This window comes from Moschus berezovskii, chromosome 4 (assembly GCF_049115385.1).
Source record: "Moschus berezovskii isolate FMDL1 chromosome 4, NW_MosBer_1.0, whole genome shotgun sequence".
Lineage (NCBI taxonomy): Eukaryota > Metazoa > Chordata > Mammalia > Artiodactyla > Moschidae > Moschus > Moschus berezovskii.
The window spans coordinates 14,877,668-14,898,220 of NC_142463.1; the positions used below are offsets into that span (position 1 = coordinate 14,877,668).

The window sequence follows — 20,553 nt, forward strand, 5'->3', positions numbered from 1 at the left end:
AAAAAATATCTCATTTCCCATTTGGGGACAAATGCTGAAATAAATCACCTGTATGTTGTAGCCAAATCTCCTTTCTTCCTCTTCCCTTCTCCCTTTTTCTATGTTTAGAAACATAGTGGCTGCATCTTTACTAACAAATCAAATATGCTTTGGTGGTATACTCCCATTTAAAAGAATCCAGTTTTAGGGGCTTCCCTAGTGGCACATTGGATAAGAATCTGCCTGCCAGTGTAGGAGACATAGGTTTGATCCTAGTCGAGGAAGATCCCACATGCCTTGGGGCAACTGAGCCCAAGTACCGACCGCAACTATTGAGCCCGTACTCTAGAGCCAGTGAGCTGCAACTACTGAGTCTACCTGCTGCAGCTGCTGAAGCCTGCAAGCTCTATAGTCTGTGCTCCACAAGAGAAGCCACTGCAATGAGAAGCTCACACACTGCAACTGGAGAATAGCCCCTGCTCACGGAAACTAGAGAAAAACCCACACATCAATGAAAACCCAGCACAGCAAAAAATTAATTTTTTTTAAAAAAGAAAGAATTCAGTTGTCCACTGGGGAGTAAGAGGGAGAGTGATAATGTGGTGGGAGGGAAATAGAGGGTTCTGTCTGCTTCATTGCCCTTTCCCCCTCCCCACAAGTCCCTTTATGCTAATTAGTCCTTATCTTCCACTGTCATAGGAAAATGTTTGTGAAGAGAAATGAGGCAGTTCTTAGCTTTTGATTTCCTAAGGATCTGTTGTAAAGGCAATGAAAGGAATCCTTGAGAAAAATTGTCTCTATTGGATTTGCGCTCTATGAAAATTTCAGCACACTCTGCCCTACATGCCCTGGCCCAGCTTTTTTGATGCTCCATTATGTTTCTCCAGGCCCATCATCTTGTCATCTTTCGCTTTCAGGATGCTCTTTTCTTTCTCCTTGCTTTTACAAATTCTGTGGAATTTCTCTTTTTCTCTTCTGTTCCACTAATATATCTCTTTCTTCAGAGTAGCACTCCCAGACTCATCAGCTTTGTAAGCCTCTTGAATTCATTAGCATATGTGGCTGTCTCTCATTTTTTAAGTTCTTTTAACCATTTTGTCTGTATGACTTCAAGTTAACTTTCATGTGGTGCCCGTGTAATTAAAAAAGAAGTATTTTATTGCCTCCCTATTTTACAAATAAGCCCTGAGGGTGGAGGTGATGTTTTAGACCTTGTGTTACCCATAGAATCAAGCACTTTGCTTGAGTTATAGTAAGTACTTAGTGTATACTCATTGATTTGTTCCCTAGTAATTTGTTTGAGGAATGAATTAATATTAAAAAACTGCCTTTTTCCCTCTTGTGTTTAGATCACTCAGTCCTTGGTGTTTCTGCTGTTGGCTACACTTTTCAGTGCATTGACTGGTTTGCCATGGAGTCTTTATAATACTTTTGTGATAGAAGAAAAACATGGTTTCAATCAACAGGTAAAATAGAGAATGCAAATGTTCTCTTTTCAGTGTGAAGATCTTTTGTGCTTTTGTCCTCTGCTGGTAGTAATTAAAACATAATTTGATATTTTGGAGAAGGAAATGGCAACCCACTACAGTATTCTTGCCTGGACAATCCCATGGACAGAGGAACCTGCCAGGCTACAGTCCATGGGGCCACAAAGAGTTGGACACGACTGAGTGACTAACAGCAACAACAATTTGCTATTTTACAGCTTGAATTAATCTAGAAAAAAGGAACGGCAGATATGGTAAAGATCATAGTTTAAGGTCTTGCCATAAATTCTACTACTAACATCTAGTGTTTTTCAGCTAATAACATTTAAATAAGTTTATTTTAAACTGTAAAATGCAAGGCATTGACTTATTGTTTTGGGCTACCTGTTGTCATATAGTCTTTATATGACTGCCTTTTGATTTTTAAAATTGCTTTAATAATGTATCCTTTCTATTCACTCATTATTTTAAAAGCAGTTTCTTAGTTTCTTGTGATGACTTTTTATTTTTTCAGACTTTGGGGTTCTTCATGAAAGATGCGATCAAGAAATTTGTTGTGACTCAGTGCATTTTATTACCTGTGTCTTCACTTCTACTTTACATTATTAAAATTGGAGGAGACTATTTTTTTATTTATGCCTGGCTGTTCACGCTAGTTGTGTCTCTGGTGAGTGAAATCTTTGTTTCGATTTTCCTTTACAAAGTGTACCTTGGTGAGATAACTGTGATTTCATCTTTGTTAGCATCTATACGGTTCTTAAGAAGCAGAAGAAATATAAATAGGTGCTCGTATAAATTCCCCTTTTGTTTTCTGCTTTTAGCTATAGAAATAGGAGAGCTGACTCTGACCATAGATTTTCCTCTCCTTATACTGACTCTTACAGATTCTAGACGCTAGTTGTTAGTTGCTTTTAATTATCCAGTTGTCAGGCAGTTTGGGGCTGTGCATTTGTGAGTTGCCACCAGAGTGATGACTGACAATTTTGATGACCCTTAACTGAGCCCCAGTGTCTAAAAACCGTGGATATTTTGAAGAGAGAATAGATGAAAGTGGGATAAGAAGAAGAAAGCATAACTGTATTTGCTTTCTTTTGCCCTCCTTCCCCCGCCTTTCCCTTCCTCCCTTTTCCTTCTGCCTTTTCTTCTCCGTCCCCTGTGCCCCTCGCTTCTCCCTGTCTCCTCCCTTCTCTCCCCCATAGCTCCCTCTTCTTCCTTCTCATCCTCCTCCCTCCCCTTTCTCCTCTCCTCTCCCCCATTATCCCTGCCTCACGTCTTCTTTTCCTCTTCTCTTTCCCAAATTCTAAACTGCTTCATGGCACAACACAATCAAAATGGTCTATTAACCGCCCCCAGAAAATACCACCTATCAGCGCTTCAACTGCACTCATGATGAGGTTACCATGATGCTTGCCGCTTCACTTCCAGCCAGTGGATTATAACTGCAAAACGGGTGCTAGTTGGACTTACAAATATATGTTGTATGGCTAACTGAAATGAGAGGAAAGAGAGCACAAGAAATGCTCCCAAAATGCTTAAAGAAGTGCTGTTTCAGCCAGTGTGTACAACTGTGAACTGCAAGTCATTAGTGTTAGCAGGCAAATTAAGCTCTAGTAGTTCTTTTTTTAGCAAACACTTCAAGTCTGTTATGATTACCCTGAAAGAATTCCAAGTTATGATGGGCTTATGAAGTGTCAGAAATACCCAAGATAGTTTTGAACAGACCATTTGGCTTCTTAATTATTATGTTCTAGGGACTACTCATTTTGATTTATTTCATCAAACACATATTAAATGCTTACTGTCTGGTACCATTTGGGACTGGGAATACCAGAACAAATAAGATAAGGTCCCTGTTTTCAGGGCTGGGAATTACATAGTTGTTTTTGTATTGAATTTTTATAGTGAGTTTCTCTTTAAGGACATAATCAGGTTGTTCTAACATTTGCTTTTCAGGTGCTTGTCACCATCTATGCTGATTACATTGCCCCTTTATTTGACAAATTCACCCCTCTTCCTGAGGGAAAGCTGAAACAAGAAATTGAAGTCATGGCAAAGAGTATTGACTTCCCTTTGACTAAGGTGTATGTTGTTGAAGGTAAGACTCCCTAGGATAAGAAGGTTTTATTTGAGTAATTTATTTTAGTTGAGTCCTTTATTCTTAAAACTTTAATAAAAGAGTACATCAGTTGGTTTAGGGGGAGGGTTGTTTGTTTTTGTTATTTAAAGATTAGGATTTCCCATTTTGGCTTTTGAAGATTTATAAGAATTGATAACATAGTCCAGGGATAGAAACTGGTGGCCTGATGCCAAATCCTGCTCTTGCCTCTAGCTGCGTTTGTTTGGCTTTGCAGTATTGTTACTTCTGGCCCAAGGCCTTTTTCACTCCTTGTTATGTCATGATACTAGACTGATTTATTCACTTCTGTTACCTACCTGACTTCTTTAGGTAATGGAATTGGACTCTTGCTTTGTCAGATTCCATTTGGCACTGGTTTGGGGGCTTGGAAACAAAACCAGTGTTATTGGCTTTATCTCCCCCAAGAAGACTTCCAGTGTTCTGCTAGACTCTGATTTCACCTGCAAATTACCCAAGGCTGGTACCACTGAGTACTTTATATTAGTTATATTCTGCTTTTCTGATGACTACTTTTGAGAGTTACGCTATCTATGTTAGCTTGTGTAAGACTACTAAAGTCTCAAGGAGTCTTTCATCAAGCAAAGATGAATTAATAGAAACCAGAAGAGTAAAGAAATCTTAGACATTTGGTGGCCAACTGAAGGCACAATTGGAACATGTCTATGGGGAAATGGTAGAAAAATAAGCCAATGCATACTACTTCTTTAGCCTCTGAGATTATTATTCTTTTAATTAATATTAAACTAGTAGCACAATGATGAGTATAGTAGAACAATCTCTGAGGCACTTTTACTGAGGGAGCAACCTAAGTTGCCGACCACTTAAGTTATAATCAGAAAATGTGAATGCTAATGCTGTGACAATAGAGGTAATTGAGAAGATATGTGAAGTATACTATCAGTACTATATGATTTTAGCTGAAATAGAGAAGGCTTTATGGAGGGTTATATGGGACTTTACGGGAAAATCAAGATTTGAGTAGGTGGGGGTAGCATTTCAGAGGTCAGGTTTTGGAGGCAGTAGGCTTGGGTTTAAATTCTAGGTCTGTGATACAGTCCCTTGTGACTTTGGGGAGCTTACCTCTTCTAAACAGAAGTTACTCATCTGTAATGCATGTTTTTGTTGTTGTTAATAATGGTAACAATCCTCAAAAATATTTTGAGTGAATGAATGTTGTCACTAACAGTAGCAACACATATTATGGATTTGTAAACTGAAAGAAAAAACCAAGTGAAAAGCTAGTAGTCTTGCTCTCAGAAAATATCAGAGAGCAAGTACTGCACAGAGAATGAAACTGGCGTGAAGTGACGAAGAATGACTGAGTAGATACTTTAGATTAGGTCACTAGACAAGACTTCTTCAAGCAAATGAATTTAAACTGAGATCTGAAGGAAGGAGCCATCCATGGGGAGACTTCCAGAGCTTGGTGTCTTCAAGAAACAGAAAAAAGTCCAGTGTGGCTGCTGCATGGCAAGAAAGTGTTTGGACATGAAATCTGAGACGTAGGCAAGAGTCAGACCCCATAGGCCTTTGTAGATCAGGTTAAGAATCTTGAATTTTCAGTCCACAGATAAAGCTATGGAAGGTTTTAGGCAGGACAGTGACATGGCCTTGGTTTTTACTTTTTAACCTATCTTAGGTTGCCATATAGAGAAGTTGGTAGGGAGACAAGAGTAAAAGCAGGGTAAGCAGTTAGAAGGCTGGTGCCGTTCAGGAGGAGAGAATGGTTAATTAGACTAGAGTAGTCTATTCTGATGGCTCAGTGGTAAAGAATCCACCTGCCAATGTAGGAGACCTGGGTTCGATCCCTGGATCAGAAAGATTCCCTGGAGGTAGAAATAGCAGCCCACTCCAGTATGCTTGCCTGTGAAATCCCATGGACAGAGGAGCCTAGTGGGCTACAGTCCATGGGGTTGCAAGGAACTGGACACAATTTAGCGACTGAACCACAGCAACAGTAGTAATTGGTGGAGAGAAGTGGGGGTATTGAGGATGTGTTCTAGAGGTAGGGTTGCTGGGATTTGATAATAGATGACATGTAAAGGAATAAGGGAGTAAGAGACCTCAAAGGTAATGACAGATTTTTGGCCTAAGCGGTTGGATAAATGGTAAGCTACCGAGATGGGAAAAAATTGGGAGAAGAACAAGTGTGTGAGAGCTGAAGTTCTGCTAGGTGTGTTATAATTTGAGATACCTATTGAATATCTACCAGAGTTCTACAAGCAGTAGAAGTCAGCCACAGAAACCAACTATGGCTAATTTAACATGGAAAATTCCTTATTGAAATAATATTTGATAAATCACAAGGTCACAGGAAAGTTAAATTTGCCAAACTTGAGAAATGGGCTCTTCACTGGGAGACTAGGAACTCAGAATCACCCTGAAGAACCAGTCTGGTGAGGACACTGCTGTTGGAGTTTAGCAGTTTGCATCTCTAACACCCTCCCACTACCACCTGCAGAATCAATTTCTCACTGTCCTGCTTCCTTGTGTAATTAGCTACTATTCAGAGTCCCCAGTGGGTGCATCTGATGGACTGAGCCAGGGCACTGGGCTAGCTGTTAGGAGGCTGGGCAAGCAGCTTTTTTGGATTTCTTAAATGAGGAGCAATCTCTCACAAGGCTTGCATGATGCTAAATTCCCTAAACTCTGCAAGGGGATTCTAATACTGGGCAGGGAGAAAATGACATGTGAGACTATAAACAACAAAGATGCACTATAGACATCCTTGTGGAGATGTAGGCTTGTCAAATAGACAGCTGGATATATGAGTCGAGAGTTCTAGGGAGAGGCCGGGGCTGGACATCGTGGTCTGAGAAGTACCTGGCATGCAGGTACTTCCATGGATGAAGGCATTCAGAGAAGAGAAGGGGGGCTCAGGTCAAGGTCAGCTGAGGGGAAGAGTGGGCAGAGGAGGCTGAGGAGGAGAGAGCACTGAGGTAGGAAGAAAATGAGGAGAAGATGGTGTTTCTTTTGGGTAAGAGAAGGAAGTGTTTCAAGGGGGGAATGGTCAACTGTATCAGATGCTGCTGAGAGGTTGATTAAGATAAGACATCATAAACAGAAGATGAATAGACAGCTGGCAGTGCCGTGCAATCACATAGGACATTTTGGTGTTCAGGATTCTCAGAAACATTCCTTCATACCTCAAATGGTACGATAAATCTGTTCCGTAAACAAGCATTATTGAATAAATGCTACATGCAAGGCACAGTGATACAAGAGCTTATGGTCTTAAACTTTAGTGAGTATAAGAATTCCCTGGAGAATCTGTTAAAAGATTCCTTGGCCCCATTCCCAGACATACCTGTAGGTGATTTTGGTGTAGGCATTCTTTGGGCCATACTTTGAGATCCTTGGGCCAGTGGGAGATACTAAGACGTTAATTTTGTTTTGCTTATCTGCCTGCTTCCACAGATAGCTTCAGGTAACTTCTAAGAAATATTTTTTAATTAATTAAAAAATTAGGAAAGATAGAAATGAGATAGAAATATAAGATGCAGATAACACAATTTTCCAGATGCTAAGATCCTATATCATTGATAAAATTGGACCACATGTTTGGCTCTTAACTTCCAGGCAATCAAACCAAAAAGTCCTAACCTCATATCATAAACAGGAAAATAAAGCTTAAAGAAATTAAAGTTTTTTGCATTTATACAAATAATACATGGCAGAGCCAAGATTGGAAGTTAAAGTTTATTGTTAACCAGTAAATTCACTGCACATGGCAGAACATAAAATATAATGAAAATAAAAATATAAAGAAGAAAATAAATATCAACCATAGTTTAGCTACTGTTAGCCACTGCTAAAAATTTAGGGCTTTTTTTTCCAGTTGATTTTAAGATAGTTTTAATTTTTTCTGATTAAATAAGTATACTTACTTTAAAAGCTTTGGAAGAGAAGAAAGTATAAAGGAGGGAACAAAAATCCATGTTTCTATAAGCCAGTAATAAACACTTCAGAATTTTAATATATTTCTTAATAGGCTTGTGTTAGGCTTTTCTATTTACATGTGCATTTTTTCACAACAGTAATGGAGCTTTGTGTACACAAGGTTTATATCCTTTTCAGTATGTTGGTGAGCTTTTCCTATCTTGTTAAAATATTTTAAAAGTATAGTTTTTTTCTGACTGCTTAAAATTCCAACTCATAACTTTATCATAATTGAGTCATTCCACGACCATTGGATATTTAGGCTTTATTTATTTATTTATTGTTAGAAAGCTGCAATGAGCATAAATATTTGTTGTTAAGACTGAAGAGAAACAGATACTCTCCACTGCTGGTGGTGATTTATGTTGATATAATATTTTTCAGATATTAAACCATTTGAAAATGTTAACGTCCTTTCCAGTAATTCAGTTTCTAGGCATCTCTCCAAAAGACCCCAGACTTTTTAATTATTTTCCATGCTTTGAACTGTCTTTTCCTTAGGATCTAAACGCTCTTCCCACAGCAATGCTTATTTTTATGGCTTCTTCAAGAACAAGCGAATAGTTTTGTTTGACACTCTACTAGAAGAGTATTCTGTACTAAACAAAGACATCCAGGAGGAGTCTGGCATGGAACCCCGCAATGATGGAGAAGGGGACAGTGAAGAAATAAAAGCTAAAGTTAAAGTGAGTTCTTCTTTTCCTAAGAGACCCTGGCTTAGTTTTTATAAACAGTTTCTGTGACAGCTCAAAATAACCTTAATTTCTATGTAGTGAGTGTTGAACTCAGGGAGACTATCAAATAAAAATATAACTGCCCCTTTATAATTGTGGTATTTGGGAAAGAATATCACTGTTGTTACATGTTAACTACCTTTCAAGCTTTCACAGAATGTTCACAAGTATCAGATAGGAAAATTTGTATGATGATAAACTTTTTAAAACAGGGACTTTATATATAATTCCTGATATGTTTATGATTGAAGAATTCCCACAGACAGGATAAAGAGGAGATAATAATCATCTCGTTTTTAACTTCACTGAGATGTAGTAATTATAGGCTTTGGCGATGGAGAGACTTAAATCTGAATCCTGGTTGTCACTTAGTAGCTGTGCATTTTGGAGTATACTGTGTAACTTGGTCAGTTTTCTTTTGTTTGCTTAACAAACATTTATGAATTATAAACTCTGCTGAGATACTTTCTTTGGAATTCAGAAACAAAGAGGGAAACCTTGCTGTCAAGGAGCTTATAGTCTAAAGGGGAGAAAGTCATACAAGCACAGCCTCATATTGTGGTTGGTGCAGCGAAGCTAAATATATACTGGCTGCAGTGGGAGCGTGAGAGAAGACATTTCTTTAACCTGACCTTATAGTCTGAGAAAGATTCTTGTGAATCTTCTCCTAGATGAGGTCAACTGATGGTAACTAGCAAAATCTAAAGTATACCAAGACTAAATGGGGAAGAAAACAATACATGTTTAATCAGAAACAGCCTCTAGTAGTTGCACATGTGATGGGACGTGCCATTGGCTTTGATGGCATTCAGAGATGATTTGAGATCTGTGTAACTGTGCAAATAAGTTAAGCTCTCTAAATCTTTGATTTCTTAACTGATAGACAATGCCAGCAGGGTCTCTCATCTTGAAACTATTGACATCTTGACCAGATAGTTTTTCACTGTGGGAGGCTGTCTTATGCCTTATGAGATGTTTAGCAGCATCCTTGGCCTCTCCCTACCAGGTGCCAGTATCAGTCTCTCCTTTCCCAGCAATTCTGACAATGGAAAATGTCACTAGATATTCCCAGATGTCCCCAGGGTTGGGAGAGAGGAGGCAAGATCACTGCTAGTTGAAAAATACTGAGAAAAAGATGCCTACCTTTTAGGGTTGTGAAGATTAAATGAAATAATATATGTGAAAAACCTGTGTACTCTGAGTACCAGTGGAAAAAACTATTATCATTGAGCATCTGTTTTGATTTTAAAGAGACGGTCTAATAGAGTGCCTGGACTGTTATAAATATCTAGATGGAACAAAATGTGAAGGGGTTAAATAGCATTGGATGAGGGTTAACTCTTTGGATTGGTTTTTTTTTTTTTTTAAGTAGATTTATTTTATCAGGCTATTGGGATAAAAGTCATTTTGGCTTAACCAAGGATCATAGGATTTTAAGCTAGAAAGAGCTCTTAAGGTCATCTTATAGATAGGAAAACTGAAGTCCAGAAAGAGTAACCAGGTAAGAACACTGGGGAATCATGCATGTTCAGCAAGTCAACCTGCTGAAGTGGTGTCTACATACAGGGTAGATGACTCTAGCCAGACCTGTGTGTTAGATAGTGGTCCGCTGGTTTCAAGCAATCTAATGAAATTACTGGCCTTTGGTATCTATGAGACCCTGGAGAAGGAAATGACAGCCCACTCCAGGATTCTTGCCCGGAGAATCCCGTGGGCAGAGGAGCCTGGTGGACTAGCCATGGGGTCACAAAGAGTCATACTCGACTGAAGTGACTTAACACACAATTACACAGTATCTATAAGAACAGTATTCTTTGGTTGAGACCTTAGAAAAGGTTAGTGTTTTGAACTGTGTTGAATGGAGTTTGAGTTATTTTGCTAGCTTCTTGCAGAGTCTGCTTTATTTCATTGATAGCTGCAAAAATTTTATTTTTTAAAATTAAAAAAAATTATTTGTGGTTGTGCTGGGTCTTCATTGCTGCATGCAGGCTTTGTCTAGGTGTGGCGAGTCGAGGCTGCTCTTTGCTGTGGTGGGCAGCCTTCTCATTGCTCCTCTCGTTGTGGAGCACAGACTTCAGTAGTTGTGGCATATAGGCTTAATTGCTCCTCAGTATGTGGAATCTTCCCAGCCCGGGGGTTGAACCAGTGTCCCCTGCTTTGACAGGCAGATTCTTATCCACTGTACCACGAGAAAGTCCAGATGCAAATATTTTAGCATCTATGTATAAATTACTCCAGTAATTTATAGTCCTGCCCTAGAGAACCTGTAGTAGAGGAGACTAGATACGGCTTGTAGTTTAAGGTAGGGGGTGGTTAATAAGTGGCTGAAATAGTGTGACTTGTAGAATTAAGGAATGAATGCAGATTCTAATAGACGGATTTCTTAAAAGAGAGGATATTTGAACTAGGCAGAATTTCGACTTGGGGCTGGAGCTTTTCAGAATGAAGGTATATAATGAATAAAGCTATAAAAACAACTGCACAATGGCTATTCTAAGACTAATGAATAAATGGATTCTTGTAGAAGCAGATAGAAAGGTAGGCCAGGACCAGTTTGTAAAGTACTTCTTCCTGAAGACATTCTAGTGGTTGTTTTCAGTGACCTGGAAAGTTTCGATTGATTTGGGTAGAGGCCAGGGGCTTCCCTGGTGTTTCAGATGGTAAAGAATCTGCCTGCAATGCAGGAGGATCCCTTGGGAGAAAGAGGACAAAGCTTGTTTTAGGAAGTTTAAGATTTGATGGCAACATATATGATAGAGCAAAGATTAGAGGCGAAGGGAACTGCTAGGGACTTACTGCATCTAGATAACCAAGATAGGCATGAATTAAGGGCCACCACTAGAGTGAGAGGTCAGAATAAGTGTAGTCATAATAAAACATGGATTTAAAGGATTTACAGTGATTGCTATTATGGAGACAAGGAGAAAGTCAAAGATTGACCCAAATCTCATGTGTTGCTTTTCAGTGCATGTATACAGGTGAGGTGATTTTGGTAGGATAGCAATATTTGAGATTTGAATGGCTATATGTGTATTAATGTATATTAGGAAAAAGATCAAACTAGTGTATCATGATTTCATGAAAATTGTCATTTGGGATAAGGCTAAGTTTTAAAAAGTGAATTTATTTTTTAAAATATATTAAATAATCACATAGCAAATATACAAGTGTGGCAGAAGTTTAGGACATAGTGGTTTATTCAGCACCTGCTACTGTACACCTACTATGTATTGATACAACACAGTGGGGAATGCAGAAATGGTTTTACCTCTGGATAGTGTAGAGAGGATAAAGTGTTTCAATTTGAGGAAACTTTCTCCCTCCAGTTTATCCTTCAGAGGACAAATTCAGTAATTGGAACAACCTGTCTCAAAAGCATTTTAAGTGAAAGGAAAAATTTAAATATATAAAAACTCTCCTTTTATAGAAGAAAACAAGTAATTTCCCCAGCAAGAGCTAGGGTCATGTGAATGTCTTACCAGTTGATAAGTATAATAGAGAGAACAAGATCCGGAGGTGTGAGTTTGGGTTTTACCCACTGCTTATTAGCATGATAAGACATTTTAACTTCCTGGAGTCCACTGTCTCTAAAATGAAGATAATACTTCCCATCTTGCCCAGCTTGCTGTTGTAAGGATCAAATGAATCAGCATGTGAATTTTATTTTATGAAAAGGAAAGTGCTATAGAAAAGAGAAATATACTTATTTTTTTCTTATATGTGAAATTAGCATGGGAAGAAAAGAAAATCCAGTTTTATCTAAGAATCTTCCACAAATAAACAAGTTTCATTTTTTCAAAAAATGACACTTATTTAAGCTCTTGTCATTTCATATCTTTGAACATGACTCTGTGGAGTTCTGAATAGCTTTCTAAACCCAGACATCAAACCAATATAAAAGAGCCTATGTTTTCTAATAGAGAACTACTGTTTTATAAAAGAATTATTTCATAGTTCAGATTAAGAAGCAATGAGGCTGATGATAGCTGCCTTGTAGTAGTGGAGATTAATGAACTGTTTGTAAAATATCTAATAAAACAATGTCTGGTACATAGGTCATTTAATGAATGGAAACGGTTATCATTATTATTAAACATAGCAGCCTATTTTGTTTATTACTAAAGTAATAGATAAATTAGAAAACATGAGTAATCCAACTAACCATAAACATCTTACTATATCTATTTGTTTTTTTTTATTAAAAATCATTTTTCCTCTTACTGGGTATATGGATTGTTTCCAGGTTTTTGATGTTAAAAATATTCTTGCAATGAATATTTTTGTGTGGAAATCTTCAGTTGCATCTCTTAATTTCCCCCTTAGAATAGATGTGTATTAATTAGTGCTCTGTTCTTCCCTCTTGATGGCCATTCCCTGAAGGTACAGGTGCACGTGTCTCTTAGCCATTTAAGAAACTAGGCTAGTTAGCTCATTCTTTTCTTTACTTTCTCTACCAAGTATATTCTGACCTAGATTCTGATGTTTAAAAGGAAAAGAGATAGTAAATGTAAAAGCTGTCTTGCCAATCACTTTTAATCTATCCCTCTTTTTCATGAATCTACCCAGCCTCGTTTTTAAGTGGTCATTTTCCTTAAAAATGAGGAATTGGTGAAGAAATGGAAAACTGGTAGAGTATCTCGATTCCAGTATTTTGCTGCCTGTGTTCCCATTCAGTTCAGTTCAGTTCAGTTCAGTCGCTCAGTCGTGTCCGACTCTTAGGTTGTGTTTTTCTAAGGTGTATAAAACAAAATCAGTTCCATGTTCATCTATTTGTACTTCACTCTTTTAGGTAGCTGGAGTTTATTTCAAAACTGTTAGCCTTCACTTTCTAGGATATATATTCTCTTATTGTTTGCTGCAGAACTGATAAGTCTCCCATAGATGAAGCATTTTTTTTAAGCTTTTTTATTATTTTGTTTAAACCTTTATATCTTTGTTGACATTTTATTTGCTTGACGTCTTAATTGATAATGATGTGTTAACATTCTCTATTATGATACATTTGTCAGATTTTCTTTGTAAATCTGATAATTTTGAATGAATATATCCTGAGGCGTTAGTATTCAGTTCAGTTCAGTCGCTCAGTTGTGTCCGACTCTCCGCGACCCCATGAATCACAGCACGCCAGGCCTCCCTGTCCATCACCAATTCCTGGAGTTCACCCAAACTCATGTCCACAGAGTTGGTGATGCCATCCAGCCATCTCATTCTCTGTTGTCCCCTTAGGAACATATATATTTAGAATTATGTGTCCTCCTGGTAAATTGAATCTTTTATCATTCTTTTGTGACTTTCTTTAATAATCCTTTTTGCCTTTAAGTTGATTTTGTCTGGTGTTAATACAGCGACACCAGATACCTATTGGTTAATATTTGCTGGATGTCATCCTTTAACTTTTTAAAAATAGTATTGAGATAGAATTTACCATTGTAACCATTTTAAAGTGTACAGTTTAGTGTTTTTTAAGTATATTCTTACTGTGCAGCCATCGTCATATCACTTTCATTCTTTTTCTTTTAACCTTACCATGTATCTTTGTCCCACACATAGATATACTTTGTTGTTATAATTGCTTTTATTTTATTTTTATTTTTATTTTTTTTAACAGAGGAAAATTTATGCGTTGAACCTGGACTGGTCACTTATGATAATATACATGCTATAATTGCTTTTAAATCCAAACTGACACATCTTTTTTTTGACTAGCTTTGTTTGTTCATATATATTGTGATTACTGATATATTTTGAATTATTTCTGCCAAATTATTTCATGGCCTTTTTTCTGCTTTATCCTTTTCATATCCCCCCACCCTACCTCCACCCCAAACATACACACACCTCCTTCTGCTTTATTTTTAGAACTGATGGAAGGTTTTTTAAAAATTATATTTGAGTTTTCATTTAGGTTTGAAGGTTCACATGTGACTGTTCTTTTATGGTTGCTGTTAAAAATAAATCATGCCCACAAAGCCTAAAATCTTAAAATATCAATATCTTCACTGCTTCCTAAACAATCCAGGAACCTTAAATAAGCAGTTTGATCTAATTACCCCTTTCATGTTATATTTTAGTTTTATCTTGTTTATTTATCATTTCTTTCTTTTGGCTACATGCAGCATGTGTTATCTTAGCTCCCTGACCGGGGATCAAACCCATGTCCCTTGCAGTGGAAGCATGGAGCCTTAACCACTGAATCACCAGGGAAGTCCCCCACACCTTCCTTTTAGAAATTACTTTGCTTCTTCCGGAAGTATATGCTTTAGAAATTTCTTTGGAAAATTCTGGTTTTGTTTTTATTTTGCTCTCATTCTTCATGCCAGTTCAAGACTGACAACTATCTATCCTACCACTTTAAAGATACCATTCTGTTTTGTCCTGGTTTCCTTTGTTCCTGTTGAAAAAGTCTGCTTTGAGCTTAGTTGTCTTTTACTTATTTATTTTGTAGTTCTTTCTGGTTATTCTTAAGATTTCTCTTTGATTTTTGTGTTGTGCAAGTATGCACTTTATCCCAGTCCTGCTCGGGATATATTGTGGCTCCTATAAGGACTCATGTCTTTTCCTAAAGTTTAAAATTTTTTGTCCATTATACCTTTGAGTATTGCTTCTTTCCCATTCTCCCCAGTTTATCTTTCTGAAATTCCAATTAGATGAATGTTATACCATCTTATTCTGTCTCCCACAGATGCTGACACTTTTAAATTTGTCTCTTGAAGCTCCACATTCCAGTTCATAGATTCTTTCTTTAGCTATATTTAGTCTGTTCTTTGACCAGTCCATTGTGTTTTAAAGTTCTGTTTGGTTCTTTTTCAAATCAGTCATTTCTGGTAGCCTCTTTTTCCTTCCTCGTGTTTTTAGTTCCCTTGTTTGTATGTGTGCTGTGCTAAGTCGCTTCAGCTGTGTCTGACTCTTTGGACCCCGGGGCCTGTAACCTCCCAGGCTTCTCTGTCCATGGAATTCTCCAGGCAAGAATACCGGAGTGGGTAGTCATTCCCTTCTCCAGGGAATCTTCCCGACCAAGAGATTGAATCCTCATCGCTTACATCTCCTGCATTAGCAGGCAGGTTCTTTACCACTAGCGCCACCTGGGAAGCCCACCCTTCTTTGTATAAAACATGTTTATTTCATATTCTGTATCTGATGGTTCCACTATCTGAAGTCTTAAGGAGCCACTGTAAGCCCGTATTGTTTCTGCCAACTCTTACTTACTGTGGCTTGTTTTCTGAAGTACTTGATAATTTTTACTGTAAATTCATAATAGTTCAGTGATCTTAATCTTCAGGAATCTTGAAGGGTCTGGGTTTAGGGTACATTCCTCAATAGAGCATTTGCATTTGCTTCTATCAGTTGCCCCTAGTGCTACCAAGCCAACTTGGCATTTTCTGGTCCATGCAGATAATGTTTTTGAATTTTTTTTCTTTCTTTTTTTTTTTTTTGCCGCTTATGCCATTGGGCATGCAGAATCTTAGTTCCCCAACCAGGGATCAAATCCACGCCCCCTGCAGTGGAAGTATGGAGTCTTAACCCCTAGACCACCAGGGAAGTCCCTTGTTTTTTAATTTCAATAAGAGACTTTTCTTTTTCTCCACTTTAGGTGAGCTTGACACAGTTGGGTCATTTTGCCAGCATTTTTTTCCTCTGTCTCACTCTTTGACTCAGAGTATAGCCATTCATAATTTTATACAAGGAATGTTAATTTCAGCTCCTCAGCTTTGGCTTTTCCTTAGTTTAAAATAAACTAAGCTGTAGGTTTAAAAGGATATTTGTTTTACCTTATTAATCATTTTTTAGATGTTTTTCAGAGTGTATGTGTATTGGTAAGTGAATGTGGGTATGCACATGTGAGTGTGTGTATAAGAAGTTGTTCATTGTGTCTTGGCACTATTTAAATTGAACCTGGAAGGTTTATAAACAATGAGAGTTTTATTTGGCTTTGTAAACATTATATTGTGTCATTCATATGACCATCTACCATTTATGTTTATTTTAAAAGCAGTACTGTAACAATATACAAATGATTACATATCTGTTAACTAAAAATCATTTATTTGATAAATGTTGAATAATTTATTTTTCTATCTATACTTGTATGAAAGTTGAAAGCACAGGTCTCTGGCATCAGACTACTTGGCTTCAAATCCCAGGTTTTCTGTTTATTGGCTTTGTGGCCATAGGAAAATTAGCTAACCTCTCTGTACCTAGATTTTCTCATCTGTAAAGTGGTAATAAGTATACTTATTTCATATCATGATTATGATGTATAAATAATATAGTATATAGCACAGAGGGCCTGGTACATAGGCAGTGTTTGATACATGTTAGCAATATTTGTTGTTATTTTTTTCATCTTTCCTGGCCTATACTTCATGTGTGTTGAAAGAAAAAATTATATGTATGCATGTGTATATGTATATTTTTGTGTATACATATATATGTATTTACATATATGTATTTTTAATGTTGGTTTGAGGAACTATGATAAAATTAGGGAAGTAGAACTCCAATAAATTTTAACATTAAATTTAACTTTATTAAAATAATACAAACATATTGTTTAAAAGTTAAGAGTACAAAAAAAGCATATAATGAAATATAGTAGTTTCATGTTCCTCCCTTCTCTATGCCTCTCACCCTGTCAGGCTCCTCTCCCTACAGATTTCAACTCTGTTAGCTTCTTCTGACATTTATGCATATCATCTATATATACAGTATATGTATCCTATTATCTGCGACACTATCTTGACTTTTACTTATGGTAGACAAGGATTTGGCTCTTGGCCTCACTTGTGCTCTGCTCCTGCCTTCCCCCAATTCTTCCAGTATAGTCCACTTATAGTTCTTGTGTGTGTGTGTGTGTGTGTGTGGTGGGGTTTTTTTTGTTAATTTATTGACCCCATGAATCACAGCACGCCAGGCCTCCCTGTCCATCACCAACTCCCGGAGTTCACTCAAACTCATGTCCATCGAGTAGGTTTCTGCCATATATCAATATAAATCAGCTGTAGTTATACACATGTCCCCTTTCTCTTGAGCCTCCCTCCCACCTCCCACTCCATCCTATCCCTCTAGGTTGTCACAGAGCCCCAGTTGGAGTTCCCAGAGCCGTGCAGTACATGCCCACTGGCTATCTTATTTTATATACAGTATATATATATTTTATATACAGTATTTTATATACTGTTTCCATGCTGCTCTCCCCATTATCCCACTCTTTCCTTCCACCCCCCCCACACACCCCACACACACACACCCCACCCCCCAACCCCTGTCCATAAGTCTTCTCTGTCTGTCTCTCAACCAGTATCAAAACATTATTGAAAACATTATTGTTAAACAATATTGTACCTTTTCACTGCTGAGAATATGTTACCTTTTTTTCCCTCTTGCTTAATAATTGCTTTTTTTAAAAAAGTGCTTAGTGTTCCTTTTTCTTTTTTTTAATTCTTCTCACAACTTCTGCTATCTCTCAATATAATTTTCTACAAGGTTAATTACATCATTAACCTTATTAATTTTGGTCCCCCTTATCCCTCCTACACCCTGGGAGAGATCTCTGTTCTCTTTCTTCGGGGTGTTTCTCTGAAGTCCTGCTCTCCAGCTCTCATAGTAGACTCCTCCTGTGGTTATTCTTTTATATTTGGCTCTGCCAGGTCTTAGTTGCGGCGTGTGGGGTGGCATGTGGGATCTAGTTCCCTTACCAGGGGTCAAACCCAGGCCCCTGCTTTGGGGGCACTGAGTCTTAGCTGCAGGACCACCAGGTCATTCTTGATATTCTTTTTCCTTTTCTTTGGGTTGAAATCCACGTTGATCTCCGGTGTTCTCTCAATAGTGTACATCTTCTACAAGTTTCTTCAGGTTAAAAGCATGCCGTGGTGACTGAAAGAGTGCGATCATGGTGGTCCTCAGCAGATTGTCTTTTGAGTCACCTTGTTCAAATTGAATGGGTTTCCCTCTTTTATCTGGTGTACAGTTCTGGGGTTGTCCTTTACTGTTAGAGATTCCCTTCACTTCTCTCCTTCACTGGGTCTCCTGTGTTCTGTATTCCATGACTTTTTGTTCTTAATTTACTCCTTCATTTTAGTAAAGAACATCCTCCAGCACCTTCCTGAGAAAGGTTGCATAGTAAAGTTTTTGAGTTCTTGCATCAAAATGCCTTCATATTTCTTGTCACATTTTTTTCCTGTCACTTGACTGGGGTTTAGATTTCTAGATTGAAAATACTTTTTCTTCAGGATTGTGAAGGCACTGTTCCATCACCAACTTGATTCCAACATTGCTGGTGAGGTATCTGAAACCATTCAAATTACTGATCCTTAATGGGTTACCTTAATCTTATTCCTCTGGAAAATTGTGGAATCCTTTCTCTGTGTTCTGAAATTTCACATACCTTGGTGTGTGCCTTTTGTTTTTTAAAATTGAAGTACAGTTGATATACAATATTACACTAGTTTCTAGTGTACGACCTTGTGAGTCTGTTTTTACCCATTGTGCTGGGTATGTATTTGGCCCTTTAAATTTGGAAATTGAAGTTCATTGGTTCTAGGAAACTTATTGGAATTGTTTTGTTGATTATTTTCTCCTCTCTATTTTTTCTATTCTTTCTTTTCAGAGTTCCTATTATTTGATTGTTGGCTTTCTTATACTGAACTTTCTTACCTTTTCTTCCCTGCTTTTCCATTTGCTTGTCTCTTTCTTCTGTTTTCTGGGAATACATCATCTTCCAATCGTTCTATTAAGCTTTAATTTCTAATAATTATTTTTCTCTGTCCCTTTTTTTAAAATTTATTTTTAGGTGTTTTTTTGGCTGCTCTAAGCCATTGGTGCTGCACACAGGCTTTCTCTAGTTGCGACCAGCGAGGGCTACTCTCCAGTTGTGGCACACAGGCTTCTCACTGCAGTGGCTTCTTTTACTGCAGAGCACGAGCTTTAACGCACAGGCTCAGGAGTTGTGGTGCACAGGCTTAGTTGCCCTGAGATGTGTGGAATCTTCCCAGGACCAAACCTGAGTCCTCTGCATTGGCAGTTGGATTCTTAACCACTGGACCACCAGGGAAGTCCTGAATTGCCCATTTTTTTTATAGTATCTTCAGTTTTCCCATGAAAGCAGTATCTCTCTAAATTTTCTCCTTAGGTAATTTGTTTCTTCCATATTGCATTTTTTCTGTATGTGGTCTTCCATCTTGACCCTTACCTTGTATATCTTGTAATATATATAGTTGTTTGTCTACTCCTTTAGTGAGAGAATGGGCTTCCCTAGTGGCTCAGTTGGGAAAGAATCCGCCCACAATGCAGAAGACCTGTGTTCAATCCCTGGGTCAGGAAGATTCCCTGGAGAAGGAAATGGCAACCCACTCTAATACTCTTGCCTGGAAAATTCCATGGACAGGAGAATCAGGCAGGCTACAGTCCATGGATCACAGAGAGTCACACACGACTGTGCAACTTTCACTTTCTTTCAGTTTAGTAAGAGAATGGGACTAAAAACCTGGTTGGATTCTCTGAGCCTGTAGATAAGGCTTATCAACTTTGAGCTTCACTGTGGTATGTCCTAGGGGTGCTTGCAGTTGGGGAATTCCTGCATTAGTATCTCCTGGTCTTTCCTGGTAGAGGGATCAGAGTTCCCAGGGAGTACTCTTACAGTCTTTTGCCTGGATGGCAGTGTTTTGAGAGCCAGGTATGGGGAGAGGGCTAGCTTGGGCGAGGGAGTGCTCAGTAGTCAGTGTACCATACATACCGTTAGGTAAGCAAAGCCATGGTCTGTTGCTGGTGTTCCCAGGCCTTCAACTAAGCCGAACTTCCAGTTGAAGTGTCCTTTTCTTTGCTCTATCCAAAATGAGCTTTCAGGCTTTTGCCAGGATGAGGGACGAGCAATTGCCTTTTGCTTGAGTGTGGAGTTGGAGAGGAGCCTGTACCATTTCTCAAACAGCTCTCACCCAGTTCTTATATTTGCCACAACCTCCTTCCTGTTCCTCCCGTTTCGGAAGTACCTGGGTCCTTTGAAGACACTGCAGTGTAAATCAGATTGGTTCTATATATTTTCTCCACTGCTGGCTTATGATTCAACTTTCTTGACCTGCCTAGTCCATTTTTATTTATCTGTCTGCTTTCCTGCTTCCAAAATCTTGTTACTATTGCCAACTCTCCTGTTTTCCCTATCCTGTTTATGTCTTAAAAAAAAAAAAAAAACAACTCTTGATTGTAGTTTTACTGGGGTTTTTGGAAGGAATAAAATTAGATGTGAATGTTCCTTCTGCCGTTTTAACTTGGAGGTCTCAGTTTT

The 20,553-nt window shown here is 38.1% G+C and overlaps 1 protein-coding gene across 1 annotated transcript in view; it reads left to right on the forward strand.

Moving 5' to 3' along the window:
* Positions 1–20,553, forward strand: part of ZMPSTE24 (zinc metallopeptidase STE24) — a 41,890-nt gene that overhangs the window by 14,215 nt on the left and 7,122 nt on the right. Inside the window, exons 4-7 of the mRNA XM_055403068.2 lie at positions 1,329–1,445; positions 1,981–2,133; positions 3,420–3,561; positions 8,044–8,228. Coding sequence (XP_055259043.1) covers positions 1,329–1,445; positions 1,981–2,133; positions 3,420–3,561; positions 8,044–8,228 — 597 coding nt within the window. The remainder of the gene's footprint in view (positions 1–1,328; positions 1,446–1,980; positions 2,134–3,419; positions 3,562–8,043; positions 8,229–20,553) is intronic.